Consider the following 20,523-nt stretch of genomic DNA (forward strand, 5'->3'; position numbering starts at 1 on the left):
AGAAGCGCAGGCAGCGCGCACACTTTGGCCAACAATTTGCAAACTTGCCCGACTCCGGCCGCTCACTTAAACATTAATTCAGACAGGACGGCCATTTTATTAAATACAGCTTAATACACGCGAATTTTGATATTTATTGTTTGGAACGGATAGTTTGCGGTTCAACAGTTTGAACTGAAAGTGTTGGATACTGTTGAGTTACGATTATTGTGGTAACCTAATGTCTTAAGTAAGGGCAATTTTTTAAAACTATGTAGATGTAATATAGTCTGGTTGACTAAAATGTTAAGCTATATTATTGCCTACTAAATTTTGTTATCAACATTGGTTCTCACTTTTATCTAGTTAAACTATTAGGAGTTTTTAATAATTTAGGTGCTTACACTTTAGCATGTAGCAATAATTAAGTGTCATCCAATAACTGACACTGATAAAACATAGTATTTTATTTCTCATGAAATAATATTATGTTGTTACAGAACGAGAGCCTCAGTTCGTCCGGCACCACCGCACACCGCCCGCCTCCTCTCCGGATACCCAACGGAGTCAGCCAGGTCAGCACTAATTATAATGCTATTCAAGGCCAATTCATTCGCTATTTTTTTAAACTCATTCGTATTTTGGCCGAAAAGTCGTCGCTATAATTATTCTGAAGTTGTTCATCGGCATAAAGCTGATGGTAATTTATGTAACAGCGTGATTAACAGTTTATATTTACTGTGGGTAGATTTGAATATTATGTAGGCTGAACGTCTGATAACAATCTCGAGTGTGAGTCTTACCGTACACAAGATTCTGGCTAAATAATTGTGCTCCTGAACATGAATATAAATTAGTTGAGAGTTTGCGCCCGTCTAATATTGTTTGTAAAACATTAGAGCGGAGCGGGGATCAACTTTATAGGTCGCACGCCGGTTTTACTATCTCCAAACTTAATTTCACCGTGTAGGGTGAGATTTGCTCGAGCCCCATTATTATATGAGCCTACTTGCAATTAACCGTAAGCGTATGGTTGCCACACGATTTGATGCTTTATTTTCTCAGCAAGGAGATGAATATTTTTTGAGTTTTGTCCTACTGTTAATCTTCTACTTATGCTTACAAAATTTTAGACGTGTGCAGCTCTCTAGTTCTTCTACGACTTTATTTTATGAAATGTCGTCATTTTACACTGTCGCCAAATTGGATGTGTATTAATAATTTTGTCTGTCCGTATATTATTATAGTGGATACAAAATGAGGTTAGTAAATTCGACAGAATCATCGTCGCTTTGGAAGCCACGATGTCGCTCCAAAGATGAAATGTTTGTGGTCTTCGGTAACATATTGTATCGTCGAACTGATGATTAAAAAATTTTGGACATCACTAGGAATTCCTGGATTCCTTCTATGGTTCTCTCATGGATTTTTGATGCACGCAGATTTTAAAATTGTGTCTTTAATACGGATTTTGATTCAACCTTTGTAAAGGCAGTCACTGGAAAAGCAAGTGTAATATAATTGTAATAGTCAATGCTAACGGCTGTAAATATTCATATTGTTAGTCATCACGTCATCAATGTATTTGACGGAACAATAGTATATTGAAATGTTAAATTATTTCATCATCAGTAATTGCTCCTTATAACCCATAAACATAATGGGAGAAGCAATAAGTATTATGACTTTGTGTATTTTTAACCCCCGACCAAAAAGAGGGGTGTTATAATAGATAATTAGTTCCGGTAATCTTTTTGTACGGATTTAAATTTTTGTTGACTAGTTTTTTTTTTTGTTACCTGAAGAATTGATTATGTCAGTTTTGGTTTCGTTTCTTTTAATAAGAGTTATTTAATATTATCGTTACAGTAGAACACGATATAAGTTATATTTTGGTTGATTAGTTTCGTTAATCTTTTTTATGGGTTTTAAATTCTGTTGACTAGATTTTTCGTTACTTGAGCAGTGGTTTTTGTCAGTTTTGGTTTTGTTTTTTCCAATGAGAAATATTTATTATGGTTACATTTATACACGATATAAAGTGAATTTAAGTTGATTAGTTTTGTTAATCTTTTTGTATGGATTTTAATTTTTTGTTACTTGGAGAGTTGTTTTTGTCACTTTTGTTTTTATTTAAAGTACACATTAAGTATACTTACATTGTGTAATTTTATTCAAACTCTACTACTATTAAGTCTATAATTCTTATACCTACCACCACGTGAGAAATCTGATTTCTATACCATGATAACTAGACACATGTCGGAAGCCTATGCAAGCTTAATCTGACACGCTCGAGCTACTCCCGAAATCCCCTCTTCCCCTCCCCAACTATAATAATATTAAATGACAATTCAAATTACGCTGGTCCGTCATCTGCCTATCAACTTCTCTACAATACATACATTTGAAGCTTTGAGGCTACGAATATATATCTACAGCTTATTCGTGGATTATAATTATTATCTTAGGACGAACCTTCGGCTCTCCTATTTTCTAAATTTCTTTTTCACAAAAAATATTCATAAATATTTCAATCGCTTGATTAAAGATTTTTGCAAAATAAGTCCCTGGATTTTAATTCTTGGAAATTAATAACCCTTTTTAAGAAATTGGAGTAAAGGTCGTTTAAGCTGGCTTCAATTTGCCAACAAAAACCCTTTGTGTTTTTGTATTTTTACTAAATTACATTTTTAAGGTGCAATACTTTTATTCACTTTACTTATGCACTTAAAATACAGGTGTGGCTCACTAATAACTATAGTTAGGTATAATAACAACAAAGTACACAATCAAGTAGTGCAGCTTACGCTCGCGCGTCCCGACTGGCGCGGGGGTGCCGCGCTCGCCGGTGCATTCCAGAACGCTTCACCCCGCGGTGCCCCTTGACCTCGAGCCCCGATGCAACAAGATCGACTCGATTCGGCGGGCGTCGTTACAACTATTATTACGCGCACATACAAACAATAATAATAATTAACACACGCGCTACAAACTCCCCCTCTAGTTCGAACTAGCGTCCCGCGTTCGGACTAGCACTTACGAGGTCGCCCCCGCTTACGTTTGACCCTAACAGGTACTTCTAATTCGCCAACGTATGGCGTCAATTGTGACACGTGGTAACGTCCAATGCCTTCTAGAAGATACGTCGTGGGACTAACTACTTCACTGACACGATAGGGACCATCTCTCTTCGGAATAAACTTAACAGACTGCCCGGATCCGACACTGTTCGGTCCGTGAGTGTTTAAGAGGACTAAACTACCTACCTCGTAATCCGGTGGTGCTCTCCTACCTTTATCGGCGTACTTCTTCTGGATGGACTGGGCACGCTCGTGAACCTCTCGCGCGTCTACGAGTGCTGTCGACAACCTGCGTAAGTATGGAGTAACATTAGGAACGAAATTATCGTTTTCCACAATAGCTCTCATATCTGATATCACGTCGGAAGGAGCTCGCAGCTCTCTTCCGAAGGTAAGGAATGACGGGGTAGAACCGGTGCTCGCCGTCGTTGCCGTGTTCATCGCAAACCTAATTGCGGGCAGGTGTTCGTCCCAGGAGCCGTGATCTCTCCCCACTAGGATAGCAAGCTGCGGCTTTAGGTCGCGGTTCTTCCTCTCTACGGGATTCGCCTCGGGATGATATAGAGGGGTCAGCGACTGTTTGATGCCGAAGGTGTGGCAAACTTGCTGCATCACCTCAGCGACAAACTGCACTCCATTATCGCTAATCATCCTCCGTGGTACTCCGAATCTCAAGAATACCTCGCTTACCAGGGCAGCGGCACATTCCACGCTGGTGGTGTTCTCCAGGGCAAACAGCTCTGTCCATCGGGAACAGACATCCTCCACTATCAAAATCCAGCGGTTGCCTTTAGCTGTTCTCGGCAAAGGCCCAAACAAATCAACAGCGATGACCTCAAAGCGTCGGTTTGTCGCAGGCGTTTGGAGCAAGCCGGCAGGCTTCCTGTTATCTGCCTTGTAGCGTTGGCACGCAGTACATCCTTTTATATAATTGGTAACGTATGTTCTCATACCCATCCAAAAGTACCGGGTCCTGATGCGTTGCAGGGTTCTCTCCACTCCGAAATGGCCTGCTGTGGGTGCGTCGTGAAACTCGGCGAGCACCTGCTCTCTCTCGTGTGCTGGAATCACAAGGCAAGCAGTATCAGCGTCATCGGCTTCGGGGGTACATCTATACAATACACCATCTGACATCAGGTACCCTTTTTCTGACCAATTCCTCCCCCTAAAGGGATCGTCGGTGGCCTCTAAATCTTCGATAATGTTCTTCAAGTCGGTATCTTTAAGCTGGCTCTCACGCACCTCTGCAGGAGTCTTGTGCGGTATGTCTACAGTGACAAAGCACACCTCGCAACTTTCTGCTCCACCGTTGCAACAGGGAGGGCGACTGAGAGTGTCTGCTATGACATTCACTCTACCAGGAGTATACTGTATCTGCAGGTTGTATGACTGCAGCGTCAGGGCCCACCTTGCTAGGCGGCCACTCGGTGTCTTTAAGCTCATCAGCCAGCGCAAGGGCTGATGGTCAGATTTAACAATTACCTCTGAACCTTCTATATACCCTCTGAACTTCGTCACAGCCCACACGACCGCCAAAGCCTCTCTTTCCGTGGTTGAGTAGTTTCTCTCCGCAGGTTGTAGCAGTCTGCTGGCGTACTCCACGGGCCGTTCGTCGGGGCCCTCCCCCTGCATCAGGACAGCTCCGAGGCAGTAGCCGCTACTATCAGTCCTGAGGGAAAAAGGTTTAGCTTCATCAGCTTGTCGAAGAATAGGGGCAGTGACTAAAAGTCTTTTAATATGATCAAATGCAGCTTGCTGGTCATCAGTCCATTTCCAGGTACTACTCTTCTTTAAGAGGTCAGTCAACGGCTTAGCCAAGGCAGCATAGTTGGGTACAAAACGTCGGAACCAGCTCGACGTCGCCAAAAATCCTTTGAGCTGCTTCTCGTTCTTTGGAGCAGGCATTTCAGCAATAGCTGCAGTCTTATCCGGGTCAACGTGTAAACCGCCAGGAACAATAATATGGCCAAGGAATTTTACTGAGTCTCTGGCGAAACAACTCTTCTCACGGTTGACTCGCAGGTTGAACACCTCCAGCCTCCTGAAGACAGCTTCCAGGTCTTCCAGGTGCTGTTTGAAATCTGGGGACAAGACGATGAGGTCGTCGAGGTATCCTAAAATTGTCACGGGTCTGTTTCCACGTGGGCTCTGCGATATCTCGGTCCCGTCGGTCTCATCTGTCACAATCGGTACGCTCAGGTTTGACTTAAACTGATCGATTAATCTCTGGAACGTAGCGCCTGAGTTGCGGAGGCCCATCGGCATCCTCTTGAACCGGTAAGTACCAGCTGGTGTTATAAATGCTGTCTTGTCCTTGTCCTCATCGTAGACACTTACTTGAAAATATCCAGAGCGGAGGTCGAGGGTGGTCATGTAGCTAGTGGTCTTAGCAGCGTGCAGTACGTCTTCTATGCGCGGCAGCGGGTATCGGTCCGGTTCCGTCACGGCATTGAGCTTCCGGTAGTCCACGCATAGTCGTACGCCGCCATCTTTCTTAGTGACCAGTACGACGTTTGCCGCCCAGGGCGACTCGCACTCCTCAATCACGTCTGCTTCCAGCAGCTTCTCCAGCTCGTTATTTAATAATTCACGTTTACCTTGTGACAAGCGGTACGGTGGTGAAGCTATAGGCTCCTGTCTCTCATCGACCCGAATGCGGTGAGACGCGTAGCTGGTCGGCGGTCCCCGGTCGGCAAACCGCTCAGCTTGACTGATGATCAGCTGGTTGAGCTGGGTCCTCTGAGCTGTCGACAGCTGCGTCGCTTCGTCGTTCCTCAACATCAGAGTGTTCTCTTCCAGCGTCAGCTGCATAGTCGAGGTGTAGCCGGCGTTAACTCGCGCTTCCCCCTTGAAGAATTGGAACTTCGCTCCAGGTGCGTCTGAAAAATGCCAACATTCGTTTTTCAGGTCGAGTAATATACCTGCCTGCACAATGAAATCTTGCCCTAGAAGGGTCCTATTATTAGCTTCTGGGATTACTAAAAACTTGGTCGTAAACTCACGATTATTAAGATAAACTTTAGTCTCGCATAATAACACGTTGCTCACCTGTCGTGTCCCGTCGGCGAGACCAATCGTACGACGAACTTGCTTAAAACTTACTCCGTTGTTCAATAATATTTTATAAAGTCCTGGGCTGGCCAAGGACTCGGTGGCGCCGGTATCCAGCACAGCGACACCAACCTGCGAAAACACTTTAATCTTTATAACCGCGCGCGCCACCCCGGCGTCGCGCGTAACGGCCGTTTGAAAACTTACTTGATGGTCGGTCGAAGCGGTGCTCCTGCACGTCGGGCACTTGGAGCGAATCACACCTTCTTTACCACAACCATAACAAGAAATCGGTTTAGCTTTCACCTCGTCGGCATTGGGCGTTACGTTGCGTCTACATTCGTCGGTGGTATGACCAATTCTCCTACACGACGCGCAACGCGTTCTAACACGTTTAGACACGATATTATTTTTACTATCCGTATTACTAACGGTATTAGAATAAACATCGGCAACGGGCGCCTTTGGTACAAACTTACCCCCATCCGCGTTTAACGGGTTAACATTATAAACAGAGTGCCGTACATATCTAGCGCGCTCTAACAAACAATCTATGCTATCTATATTCTCGCGCGGCACGCACTTCCTAATACTATCGCTTAACAGTCCATAAATTATGTCTATCTTCATTTTTTCGGGAACCTCGTACGGGAGTCGAGCGAAGTGGGCACGGATCTTCGACACGAAGGAATCGACGTGCTCGTCCTCTTGTTCTCGGGCGAAAATCTCGCGAAATATCCAATGGGCGGGACGTGGTGCGCCGAACATGTTACGTAGCCTTTTTATTGCGTCGTCCCACGTTTGTACGGTGGCTTTTATGCCTTGCCACCATACCGCAGCCTCTCCCGTTAGCAGCATAGGCATACCACGGAGCGCGATGTGGTCCGGTACATTCGCACACTCTTTGTACGTAACTATGTTATCGATAAATGCTTCTACGGCGTCGGCGTCGTTTTTCTTTCCGTCGAAGCGGGCGGTGCACGCGACGAAATTTCCTACCGTTGCTGTCGCCGGAGTCGGGGCGGGTGCTGCTTGTGTCTGTGACTGAAGACTTTGGATCACGCCGCTTAGAAGTGCGGTGAACTGGGCTTCTGACAATGTGGCGCCGGTATTCACGGGCGCGGGTGCCGCCATGTTAGCGTCAGTTTCTTCTGCACTCGCGTTTTCTTGTTGTCGCGTTTTCGGCATTTTTGTGGTCCGGCCACAAGTTGGGCGCAATTTTTAAGGTGCAATACTTTTATTCACTTTACTTATGCACTTAAAATACAGGTGTGGCTCACTAATAACTATAGTTAGGTATAATAACAACAAAGTACACAATCAAGTAGTGCAGCTTACGCTCGCGCGTCCCGACTGGCGCGGGGGTGCCGCGCTCGCCGGTGCATTCCAGAACGCTTCACCCCGCGGTGCCCCTTGACCTCGAGCCCCGATGCAACAAGATCGACTCGATTCGGCGGGCGTCGTTACAACTATTATTACGCGCACATACAAACAATAATAATAATTAACACACGCGCTACACATTTTATTTTTCGCATTTGTCATCTGTTACCTTATCTTCGTAAAATAAACCGTTTTTCTCGACGCAGGTATTCAAAATTTCATTGCAGTTTTGGCCATTTTGTGTTAAACAGTTGATATTTTATTCTGTTTGTTTCTATTATCGACACGAATAATATTTCTAGTTAATGACTTTCTTAAGAGCTTTTAATAAATCAATATTTTTAATATTCCAAAATATTTCTAATTATTCATAAGTACGTGAAAACAGTTTTATGAATATTGTAAGTTCAATCTACTTATCCATTTGTTACTCAATTTTTAATTCTTAAAAAGCAAATAGAATACTTTTTAGTTTTACTATCATCATCAAAAACAAAGGTATTTCTTGTCATAACTCATAAAACTGTTTTCGTTTGTAGGCCACTGGATGTCTTGGTTTTATTCTAACCGTTTAATTTTTTTTACAGAATGCAATCGATAGCAGTCAGTCACACATAGAAAATATTTTAAAGGTTGGTTACATGTTATTGTATTTAAGTTATACACGTGTTATAAAACTTAGAATAACACCTAAAATATAAATAACTTTTGTTTTTTTTTTTGTATAACGGGTAACTCATTGTACTCTCCTACGTTTTCATAATATAATATCATCTGACTGGGTTATTTTCTACCCAAACACAAGTAGGTACCTCGATTCTACTATTATTAGAATGGAGGTAAAGAATTCTTATCACGAAAAGTGGCTTTTTGTCCTCGGGTTCCGTAATACAAGTTAGTAATTAAAAACTAAAAGTTAACTATTATTATGCATCGCGTTTTCGTTATTGTCTCGAGAAGGCTTTTGAGTTTTTGACACTGGCCTACTTTTCGAGTCTTATCCGTGAACACAACGAGCTCGGAACGGGAATACAAATTGTTAATAATGATTTTTCCACCGTAATTTGTGCGGTGGACTGGTCTGAAACCACAAAATGCGGAATAACGTATGCTTCGTTATTTACCTCTGGTTTTCTATAAAATGGCCGAGTGTTTTTACTCATGGCTCCATGAATATGGTCCGTATGTCGTCGACATAAAGTTTAAGCCAGAGGTTTAAACGTAACTGCACGTCACCGCAGCTGACACGTCATTATTGTACAGAATAAGGCTTTGCGAAAGATTTTTTTTTTATTAAAACCAGTGCATAGCGATTATTTCTGGCCAAATTTTATTCCTCTTTAGTGCCTACTATAACGTTGTGTTTCTTCTTCAGGAAATGAAGGCGTTGCCGACACCTGTATCGGGGATAGCGGCGACGCCGAGGAAGGAGTTAGAAAATAAGTTCGTTTTTAACCATTTCACCAACAAGGTGAGTTGGTCCCACTGACCGTACATTATATCAAGTGGAGTATAAGAATTGGTACTTAAAATTGCCTTTATAAGGCCTTTGCAAGGTCACTTTACATTTGCAGCTGTATGTGTCGCGAATTTGTTGTTTACCCAATTAGCACCATAATGAACGAAGATTAACTATAACTCTTTAATCCATCTTTGTCTTATGTGTTGCGACTGCGAATTTACATGCTGTTTAGTGTTTACCCAATCAACCTTACCTACCTTATTAATAAACGAAGATTAACTAGAATTCTTTAATCCATCTTTGTCTTAGGGCCTGTTTCACCAATTTCTGATTAAGTGCGGGGAAATAATAGGCTATTCACAAATTTTTTGACATATTCTCCATACTTCACCTGTCAAGTTAATTGGTAGATAGCCTATTCGTCACTTATCAGGAAGTGGTGAAACAGGCTATTATTAGTAAGTCATTTGACGGACAGTCACTGGTATTAAGTAAGTCCTGTCTTTATCTCCGTTTAATAATTAGGTCATCTGTGTATTGTATTATTATGGGTAATATACCACTTGTTACTTAGGCCGGTATAAATAATCAGTACTCAAGATGCATCTCGGTCTCAAGACACGGTTCAGAATCTGTGATTGGTTGGCTGTCAAAATTTGGACCAATCACAGAGCCGAACTACGTCTTGAGACCGGGTAGCATCTTAAGTACTGACTACTTAAAAATTTGGATCCTTGACTTGACCATGATGTAGTGTAGCGCAACCATAACAGCTATTACATCATGTGACATTTTACATCGTATTAAGCTAATGGTTACCATAATTAACGGGTTTGACTACATAGAAAAGCTTGCTACAACATTCTGACCCATATTTTATGTATTGATGTTAAAATTATAAGGTAATACTTAAGTATGTCCTATATGATATAATTCCCATAAAGTTCTCATCATTATGTTGTGCTCTGCACAGTTTCGCTTGTTTAAAATGTATTAACTTTGTTAGCGATAACAAACCAGCTGGCTCGTCCGCCTTCCCATAAAATTTGATTGACGCACAATCGTGTGAAAAGTCCCAATCAGCGCGCCTGCTGTAAACACCGTGTAAATTAACGCGATTGCATTTTTACCCTCTCTCTCTCTCTCCCACTCTTTTTCTCTCTGTTTACATTCTCACTCACAGTTTACATTCTCCCCAGGTACAAGAAAATCCCCGCCTAGCCAGCAGCGATCTCAAAACACCACCCACAAAGCCCGGTAAGCGATGTAAACAATTTCTCATACGCTGTAATACGTTTTAAGTAAGTGGGGATTTGCGGTGACTACCGAGTTTGCGATTTATTGACGTTTTAAACCGTTAGTTAATAGAATCAGGCGTTACTTTGCGGAAATCCATAGCTTGATATTTAGCATATTATAATTTTTAGCAATATATGTGTTTTGCGGAATATTGCTAAAAGAATTAATATACTAAGTTTTAAACCAAGTTTAGTATTGAAAAGTCTGTGGTGGATTAGTATCAACGTTATGACTTATGACTGACGTAAATTTTTTGTAGTTTGTTCCTTGTAGAGTGTTGACCGGCCCTGTGGTTGAATGAAGATAATGTTTAAATGCACACCCTAAGATTTTTTTGTTAATCCTCCTGTTCCACGCAAAGTGGACTGAACACGAAATTAAAGATTAGTAAGTGATGATGATAAAGAATTAATCGAGTGAATAGTCTGATATCACATCACTTAGGATTTTTATCGCATAAACAGTTGCTGCATTGTTCATTTAGATTCCTTTGGTATACACAATTCATGGGATGATCCATACTGGTCACATGCGAAGCCTTGTTTCGTGTTTGAATTGTTGCGGCGATGAATTGTGATTACTCGTATAGAAATAAATATTTGTAGCAATGCATGTCGTTTAAACGGTGTAACCCCCAGAACAGGAAAATAAGAAAGGTGTAATGCAATGAATGCCAATACTTAATGACATTACGGCAACGCGCAATGTAAAAATGTACGGGCGAGAGAAAACATATTTTGTGAAGACTGGCAATTGAATAAATTGATAAAGCTATGCTTCTTGGTTGTAATTTTACATTTTCTTGAACCTTGTGCTTAAGATGAGGCTAAAATTTGCTAGTGATAAGTTATCTATCAAAACACTATAAAATCTCATAAGAATCTTGTTAATCGTCCGGAATATTACACAAAACATTAATTAGAAGTTATTTAAAATTGCGTATGAGTTTCAATCATATTTCCTTTCAAGTAAGCGGATAAATATCTTCTAATGTCCGGTCCGTAGTCGCCAGCCGATTGTAGATAATACCCATCTCAGTCGAACCTAATCCAGACGAAATCAGTCAGATCCAGACTTTAATCAGGGCTTCAATCTATAAACCAATTCTAAAATAATTAGAAAATCTTACTCATATAATTTCGCTGATAGAGGCACATTTAATTCGTAGGATTTATGCTTAAACTAGGTTCGCGATGGTCAATTATAGTTGGAAATGGGTTTCGCAATTTAAGTGTAGAGAAGTTGCAAAATCAATTTTATAGATTTTCAAAACTCTTTGATTTTGTTTGTTTTAAAACAAAGTCTATATAATTTAATTTGTAATAGGATATAACTAACGGCCCTTCTACACGACGTGTTTTTACGCTCGTTTGCATCGATACAAACGCAAGTTGAACGCTCAGCAAACGGAAGAAATCCGACACGTTTTAAACTTTATATCTGCCAAAACGCGATGAAAACGTGCAGAAGACGAGCGCATCAGAAACGCGCGTCGTCAGTGCGCAAAAATACGTCGTGTGAAAGGCTCTTTTTTTAACATGGGGAAATGCTTTACGCATCCCCGGCAAATTGGTGATATCGGCCGGGGTATGTGGGACTCCTGACACCCACTACGATAGTAGCGGGTACGATAGAACCTACCGCAACGTGTGGAAAGGCCCTAAGTCTCTAATCTGCAATCTTGGATGTATAAAAAACGACGACCTTAAAAACTAACAGAACATGATTGCGGCGCAAAAAATAAAATCTTAAACCCTAGGTCATTTAAAGAAACGATACATTCAAACGTCTCAGAGGCGAGAGCCCGTCTATATAACCACTAATTGGTCGCAGGCCTCCGACGCCGACGAAAAACCACTCGCTAACTCCACGCCGCATTCAAAACCAACTTAACTGGAGAATTTGTTGCAGTCTCGACTGGGCTGATTAATGCTTTCATCGCTTAAAGAGCTCGCCGCTAAGTCTAAGCACTAATCGCTTATGACCTAACGTCGAGTGCGACACTTCAACTTTAAACGTATGAAGTTAATGTTGATTCTGACTGGTTTCCTGTTAGGTTATGTGCAGTTTAAGGCAACTCAAACTTAAAACTTCCGTTTCAATGTACATAACTAATACAATATAAATACAGTGTTATTATCAGCACTTTAAATCACATCATGATACGTTTATTGCGTCATAAATGTTAATTGCGTTTATTGCGTCGCGGGACGAAAAGAAACAAACGCAGCGATCAAAATATGTAAGCTAATGAAAGCTGAAATAAATTATAAGGGGTACTTTACACGTATCGCGGGCGGCCATCGCGCTCCACCTGTCCGCGAGAATAAATAAACGCCAGCAAAAACGACGCTACGTCGCGTCGCGGTGCGCGATAAACTCATAAAACAAACGTGCCCGCTAAATATTTGCCCTGCTAACTGAATAATAATGACTCGTGTCGGGGTCGCCAGCTGTAATTCCAGTATTAGGTAGACTGTGGTTTTGACTGCCACTAAATATATTCTTGACACGGATTGATATTTCCCTTGTTGCAGACAATACAATTGCAAGTACAATTATTATTTGAATATTGCTACAATTTCCTAACACTAGAAAGGTTTTATCGTCTTCCCCACTTAAGCCAAAAATTGTTGAATTTTTAAGCTTAAGTGGGGAAAGACGAATAAATTGGTAACCCTGCTCTTGATTGGTAGGACTCGACCGCGACGACGCGACCGTCAATTAAATGTCGCATGCAAAAATAACTAGTTTACCTTCGCAATAAAAGTGAAAATACCGTGCATACTTTCAACAAAAGCTCAACTTTGTGCGGTACCGTATGAACTTGGTTCAATGGAATTTCGCTGCGACTAAAATTCCGTTAACTATCGCCGTGAATTCAGTTTTTTTTTTTGTTGAAGTTTATTAATAAAAAGCCAAACAGTTTAATCTGAGTCGTCAGTCGATTCGCTTTACGATTTTAATGTTTACCCATTTCAGTTACATGTTGTCACAGAATAGATAATGGTATGTTGTGCTAATTAGTAATTGGTTTTGTGATTTGGACACAAAGTTACGAGGATAAGAGAATTTACTTTGTGCGGTCACTTTTATGTACATTATTGGATTTTTAAATAGGAATATAATTCTTCATTTTCATAACCCTGCCTACACGGGTCCTAGATTAAAATGTAGTAGATGTTACAGTTTAATACATCCTCACGACATTGGACAACTTTTTTCAAAATTGAAAGCCTGAAGTTTTCCAAACGGTTGACAAAGGGGAGCACAGACGGAAAAAAAGCGCACAGGAGCACTCTCGTAACAAAACGACGTTGACGGCGCGCAATCAGATTGGATGACGTGGGAACGACGTGTGTGTTTGTGACGACGCCGACACTACCTATAGTTATTGGCTGTTGTTTACATTGCAGCCTATGTTCTACTATAGTAAATAGTTTGCCACACTATTTTCATGAAAAATTGAAAATAAGTATAATTTTTACCCGAAACTTGGTTTAGGATGTTTTTTTAGTGATATGCTGACATAATCAATCGAACAAAGTATTTAATTTTGATAAAACACATTAAAAATAATGTAGAGTAGACAAACACTGCAGTCTGCATACCAATTGGCCCGCCTGAATCGAACGCACGCACACATTAACATGATGTCAATTATCTCAAAGTAACTTTGTGCTGTCTGTGTCAAACAAGCTAATATTCTACTGCGTGATATTTACATTGTGAAAGTAGAAACAAATGATTCGTATAAAATATTGATATTTCGTCTCTGACAGGCGCGCCTCAGCAGCTTATCGGCCTTCGCAAAAAGCAATAAGCATAAAGGGGATACTTATTTATAAATTTGGAAGTAACAAAATCAATCAGTAATCTTGACGGCCGCGGACGAGATTAATATTAAAAAATTCCGAACTCGAAAAAAACTCGGTTCATTTAATAAAGCACTTCGGGACGATGAGATATTCTCTATGTTTAAAAATACGCAAAGAAATTCGCGCGTCTCGAATATCTACCGCGAACTTAAATTAGACTTTTCATTTTATCGGAAATGGGCTTTTTCTTCGCCGTAGATTAGACACTCCCGTATTTATTTTAATTCGCAGTCGCCCTTCGGATTTGGCGGCTCTCCCGCTAATTGTAACGAAGTTTGTATCGGTGGAGTTATCTTTCGAGTTTTTATTAAAATTTCGCTACCCTTTTAGCTATGATTGGATGGAATTTCAAATATTTTCAATTTGTCGCTAAGCAAATTAAAGCATTCGTGAAAAACATTCTGTTGTACGCTATGTAATATTCTGTAATTTACTTAACAACAAACAATAATAAATTATTATAATGAAAATGAATAACGGGAACAGATACGTAATTATACTTAGGAAAGTAACATAACTCACACGTGTATCATAAGACGGCTAATGAAGAAAGTTATCCACTCGTGAGCCGTAAAGTCCCGTCTTTTATAGATATTTTGCGGCGTAATATTTAGTATTAACTATGGCTTTAAAGGATTTTCCGATCTGCGGTTATTAAACGCGTTGATAAGTTTCAAAGCTCGCCGTTTGTACAGGGTGCTCGACGCTCGTGTTTGTGGATAAAATTGTACATTCTTTTGCTGATATCAATTTTGCAGCGGTGCTTGAATTAAACAAAGTTATTTTTTTCTCCCAAATGTTGGCTTTAAATGTTTGGATTAGTTGGTATCTCATAATACAGTGTGTTAGTGTAAACACAGTTATCCTTGAAACTATCAAATGAGCCCGTCAAAATGAACAACTTTTTCTATGAGAACAATGTTGGGAACTCAAAAAAATGCCGTCTTCATACCCATACGGATGCCGGATCGGCAATTTGTATGGGTATGAAGACGGATTTTTTTAGATCCCAGCGTTGTTCTCCTACTATAAAGTAGTAATGTTAATTTTTGCTAAAATGTATTTTAATTTCGTTGCTATTGTTTATCGATCAAATAGAAGCGTAACAAAAATACTGCTTAGTAAAGACTTTTTAATAATTCCGAGGATTTGACGAACGAGAGTCGAGAGTCTGAGGAATGTTAATCGAATGGCTGTTAATCTGGAACATTCGAAGATAACGGTGATTGAACTTTTGATAAATGAATAATATTTACACGGATCCGGTAACAAAGCCCGGTTGATGTCCCTAGCTCGAGGGGAAATCCTCCCATTCAGTTGAAGATGTTGGAGTCCATCTTGTTTTGTTACGTCCTCACCGATGCCTTCTATTACAACTCGGAGGATTTAATAGGAGCGAACTTGCCATCTCGCTAAAGTTTTAATTAATACAAGCGTCTCAAAACAGTTTGCGTTCGCTACGTTTTAAAGCCGTGATGTTTATTTAATCCAGGTTCAGATTTTATTAATCTTCTTCTTCTCTTATATATAAAAATGGATTTTCAATTGTGTTAGTAACGCTAAAACTCGAAAACGGCTGAACGGATTGCGCTGATTTTAGTCTTAAAATATTCGTAGAAGTCCAGGGAAGGTTTTAAAGTGACACGAAGTTCACCGGGACAGCTAGTTAACAATAAATATTTTAATTTGTAGCTTACTGTAGATTTATGCTGGTTGTTTTTGCATAAAAAAGGTGTGAGTCGTTTTAAAGTAAAAATTTTAGTTATCTATTTTCGAGACTCTCCAAAATTCTTGAAGGAGTTTTCGTTACAGTTTTTTCTTTAAAAGATCTGAATAAGGTGTTTTCAAAGTACCATTGAGGAAATTGATTCCTAGGCAGTTGACAGACCAATGTCATTTGGTCGCATCATGTCAATTAAATGTTAATTCACTTAATTGTGGTGTGTCGGCTGGGTTTGACGTAACGCGACCAAACTACGGAGGTCCCCCATCTGCCTAGGAATCAACTTCTCTGTTAGTACATTAATCTTAGAGATAGTAAATGGGTATAATCGATAAATAATATATAAGAGCTGTTGTATTCGAGACTTGAGAATAGTCGGGAATTGAGAAGTTAAATAAAGTGGAATTCCCAACCGCCGGGATTTGCTTCTTTTTCCCAGCTTCGGCGGGAAATTGAGCCATCCATTCGCCGTCTACCAAGAACCAAGAAAAACTATTTCCCCGATACTAACTTGTTCTAATACTGCTTATGCTGCGATTTCACTTGAGAGGATTATGATTTTCCGAACGGTTTTTCTTTTTATTATTTTATTGAATTGCATTTGTAGTGTGGACCCTTTACAATGTTTAGTATTTGTGTTAAGAGTACTTTTATAGTTTTTTAGACAAGGGAAAACATTGCCTAGCGTATCAAGTGCATAAATATTTTAATTCCTCTTTCGACTCAAGTTATTAAAGACTTTTTGGTTTTCTTCCTTCCATTCGAACACGATAACTAATTTAACCAACTTTATTCTCAACATTGTAATTATAATTTGATCAGACAGTATTCGGGAGGCGTCTCATTGAGAGGTATTTTAATTTAAAAATATCCATTTGTATAGGCCGTAATCATTTCGAATATAGAAGGCTCATTACGGGAGTACCGGCAGTAACACCGACACGGAACTCGGGAGGAATTTTTATCAACGGAAATAAAACGAACGCAATTCGCAAAAGTACCCTAAATAGAAGCATCGATTACGAATATAATCGGTTTATTTTTGTAACTCTAATTTGTTACTGTTTCTAATAAATATTTAAATGGATGTAGTCTATCGGAGGTTCCGGGACGAGTCACGTCGCCAGCAAAATGTGACAGTGTTAGTTTTTAAGTATATATAAAATATGTATGTTAGTTTTTAAGGTATTTATTATATAATTTTATGTATGTTAGATTTAAGGTATTTGTTATATGGGTCTCTGGTGCCGAATTAAATGATTTGATTAAATCTTTATTTTAGCTTAAAGACTTGAAGAGGCGTTTAGAAATAGAGCTGTTTCAATTTATTGTATGTTATCTACAATAAAATCTATTTAATAGAACAGTACACACTCTGTTACCTTAAGCCTCACGAAAATGCCGGAAATTAGGTAACAGTAGCAAAGCAAACAAATTAGTGAGCGCGCAAACTTAATACGTACGCCAATAATTCCACAGTCCAATATTAATACCGAAACATTTGTCACCGAATAAGCGTCCCATAAACCAAACTTCAATGGAGTCGTAGCAAATAGGGGAACGTATTTCAAAGTGGCAATTTAATCTTGTAGCGCCATCTATCGGTGCACGCTTACTGTGCGCAAACAGGGCTGCCAACTTTGCCGACCATTTGTAGTTATTCGAAGGAGAGTCCGCGTGAGATTGGCAGCCCTGGGAGGTTTCACTCGGCCTTCCCTCCTGCCTCCCCACGTCGTACGTAACGTAGATCGCTATGCGTATATACGTAGTTTACTACTACTCTACAACCGGCCGCGTATTGACGTTTCCGACTATTGGTTAACTATTCAATATCAATTTGATTAACCGCGGTTTAGACGCGAGCCAGACACTTTCAGATTTCATTGACGGTTTATCAATTTGTCAATTAATTTTAATGACCTCATTGTTTGTTCTATTATTTATTGGTTATATTATTAGAAAATATAGTATACATAATTTTCTTTTCTATTACGTTCATTGTTTTTGACTACAATAAAAAAATAAAAATGAGAAAATCGTTTTTCAAACGTTCACGTCTAATGTAATTTATCAATTTTTTAAATCTCTTTAACTGCATTTAGCTGACAAGCTTTTAAGATCATCTTTACGGCTGAATCTGCGTCAATTATATTACCAAGGGTTGAAGTATAAGGGCCGCCGCTTACCGCGCCCTTTCTTTCGAGTCGAAGGGTGTGGCTTTACCACTGGTAGACCGTAAAGACGAATTGAATTAGGTACTTCTTAGTAAAGTGTCCTTACTCCTTATTCAAGTTGGAATAACTTTGTTAACGTGCTTCTGCGATATCCCTTTGCATATCTTTAAGTACGCATAATTGAAAATTGTTTTTAAATGTTATTTTATAAAGTTAGAAAAATGACTTGTTTCTACGCTCTCTTTTCTTAGATTCTCCATCATTTGAGGCTTGAGACATAGATACAGAACTTCACAAAATAACTAGCGACTCTACCAGTAGTAGAGTCGCTGTTATTTCTTCTTGCCTTTTTCTAGGTGTTTCATTTGAGGCACCGCGTATCTCTTTATTTTGACTCGGAAACAGCAAGCTGTAAAGTACAAACATATTGTATCCTCTAGGTGTGTATCGTCGTGAATATCCTCAAGGTGGTATCGATATTAGTTGTTTATCCTGAGCCCGTACAAATAAATCTCTCGCCCGGCACCGGTATTGGCTAAACATTTTGTTCTCATTGTCGGCCCTGTTCGCCGTTGTTCGGAAATATATTACTTTTCAATTTGCCATCACGTGTCCCTTGTTGTAAAAACGACGATATACTTGTTGCGTCCGGCGAAGTAAATTGAAATCCGTAAGAAGTGAGGCTCAATCGTCGCATGGTCTCCCACAAGTCAAATTGTATATTCCTTATAATATTTCTGTTACGAATTTCATAATATTATACCATTAAGCAGATGAGGGACATCTGCTTTCAACTAAAAATTAAAATAAAATTCTGTCGTGAAGCTACTTAGCTTTTTATGCTCAGCAACATTGATATCATACGATATTATGTCAACAAGGTACGAATAGTCTATTTTCATTATGCATAATCACACTTCCCTCGTCATCTGATGAGATCCGATCGTCGAATGGTACAAAACCCACGTGAATATGTATGTGGTAGCGGGAGGTCGGTCGGATCGCGCTCTGCATCACAAATGTCGGAGTACGTCACTCCATCGCCGCTCGTTAACTGACTGCCATACGTGCTCTATTTAACTAGAGAATCCCTATTTGTTCTACCTAACTTTGCGCCAGCATCGAGCGCTTCGGATTGGATTATTCCACTGCCGTTTTTACGTGGAACTGCGCTGTGTACACTAACGTTAACGGATTAATACAGGAAATCATAAAAAGGCGTATCAATATTGGTACAAGGTTTTCGAATTTTGAATTTATACTCCGTTGATTATGGAGTTCTTTTTCTTTGAGTTCATGATCGGCGGCTCGGCAGGTAAATCGTGCAGGTTGTTTTCCGTTTCCAAATTCGAAATTCGAAGATCAGTGAATATAAATTCCAAATCAAACATTCCATTTTCCTTTTGTTGTACAAACCCGCGTTCCAGTTGCCGAAATTTTCAAGTTGAGCCTTTAATTGATTTAATTATCAGATCACAAAGATCCGAATATCAGCACAAAAATTAATGACGGTCCGCAATTAGGATTTGCAACAAAATAATGGACGGTTTTTCATGTTATCCTTTATCTGGGCGTGTCTATATAAATATTAATCTATGTAATAACAATTGTAATGAGTGCTTAGTATAATGTAGTTTAGGTGGTATAAGTCGTTGACAGTCGCCGTTGTAACGACCAGTCAACGGTAAACTATCAGGCTGAGCCGCGCGCCGCCGCTATCGCGATCTAGACTTTCTCGGTACGTGTTCATGTCCTCTATACTGAGAAGTATGTGAGCATTTCGAAATAATTGGTTTCGTTAAAATATTTCCATAATAATTCCCAGAAGGAGCGAGGTTTTTTACACGAATACTTTGAGACTCGGACGTTTGGATTGGCGCTAATTTTCTTAGAATTAAAATCTACTTTGAATTAACTCGCCGCAATAAAGTTCTTAGGATTTTATGACTTCGTTTCAATTAGCTTTACGATTTTATAGAGTGTCATAAAGTTCACTCAGTTTTCAAAAGAAAGAAAACTCAGTATTTTCAATTGAACTCAATCCGCCTTCGATATCGAGGTCAATTATTTTCATGTTGATAAAGTATTATGATGTTTTCTTGTGTAGGAACAAGGAAGTCTGCTTATAAATATTTCTTGCAGTTGCCATTTACTAATTAGCGTTTTATCGCGGACGTCATCTGAGCATGTTGTTATGTATAAAACGTTACGCTTGACATTTGTTAGATCACATCAAGTAAACATCTTTATTCAAAGCAGAAGTCGTATGTTAATATCTGTAGCAATTCCATCCAGATTCGCTTTGTTTAACCTCTCTAAGCCCCAATATGAAAGACGATTCCCCTCAGCAAGGACGCAATGCCCCCTGCTCCGGTCCACGGTCGGAAAACGTCGTATGCCCTCGCAAGTGTACGATGAAACGTGAGTCCTATCGCTCTCGTGAGAAGGCTCCATTTTCTCGAGCGACTCGTATCGATTATAATATGTGTGT

At 39.8% G+C, this 20,523-nt stretch overlaps 1 protein-coding gene across 6 annotated transcripts in view; it reads left to right on the top strand.

Annotated features, from left to right (window-relative positions):
* The window catches only part of LOC121726676 (AF4/FMR2 family member 4), a 229,147-nt gene that overhangs the window by 175,635 nt on the left and 32,989 nt on the right, over positions 1 to 20,523 (top strand). For all 6 annotated transcript variants that reach the window (XM_042114140.1, XM_042114142.1, XM_042114138.1 and 3 more), the window contains 4 exons: positions 480 to 554; positions 8,084 to 8,128; positions 8,872 to 8,967; positions 10,158 to 10,215. In XM_042114140.1, coding sequence (XP_041970074.1) covers positions 480 to 554; positions 8,084 to 8,128; positions 8,872 to 8,967; positions 10,158 to 10,215 — 274 coding nt within the window. The remainder of the gene's footprint in view (positions 1 to 479; positions 555 to 8,083; positions 8,129 to 8,871; positions 8,968 to 10,157; positions 10,216 to 20,523) is intronic.

This window comes from Aricia agestis, chromosome 4, assembly GCF_905147365.1.
Source record: "Aricia agestis chromosome 4, ilAriAges1.1, whole genome shotgun sequence".
In the NCBI taxonomy this organism is placed as follows: domain Eukaryota; kingdom Metazoa; phylum Arthropoda; class Insecta; order Lepidoptera; family Lycaenidae; genus Aricia; species Aricia agestis.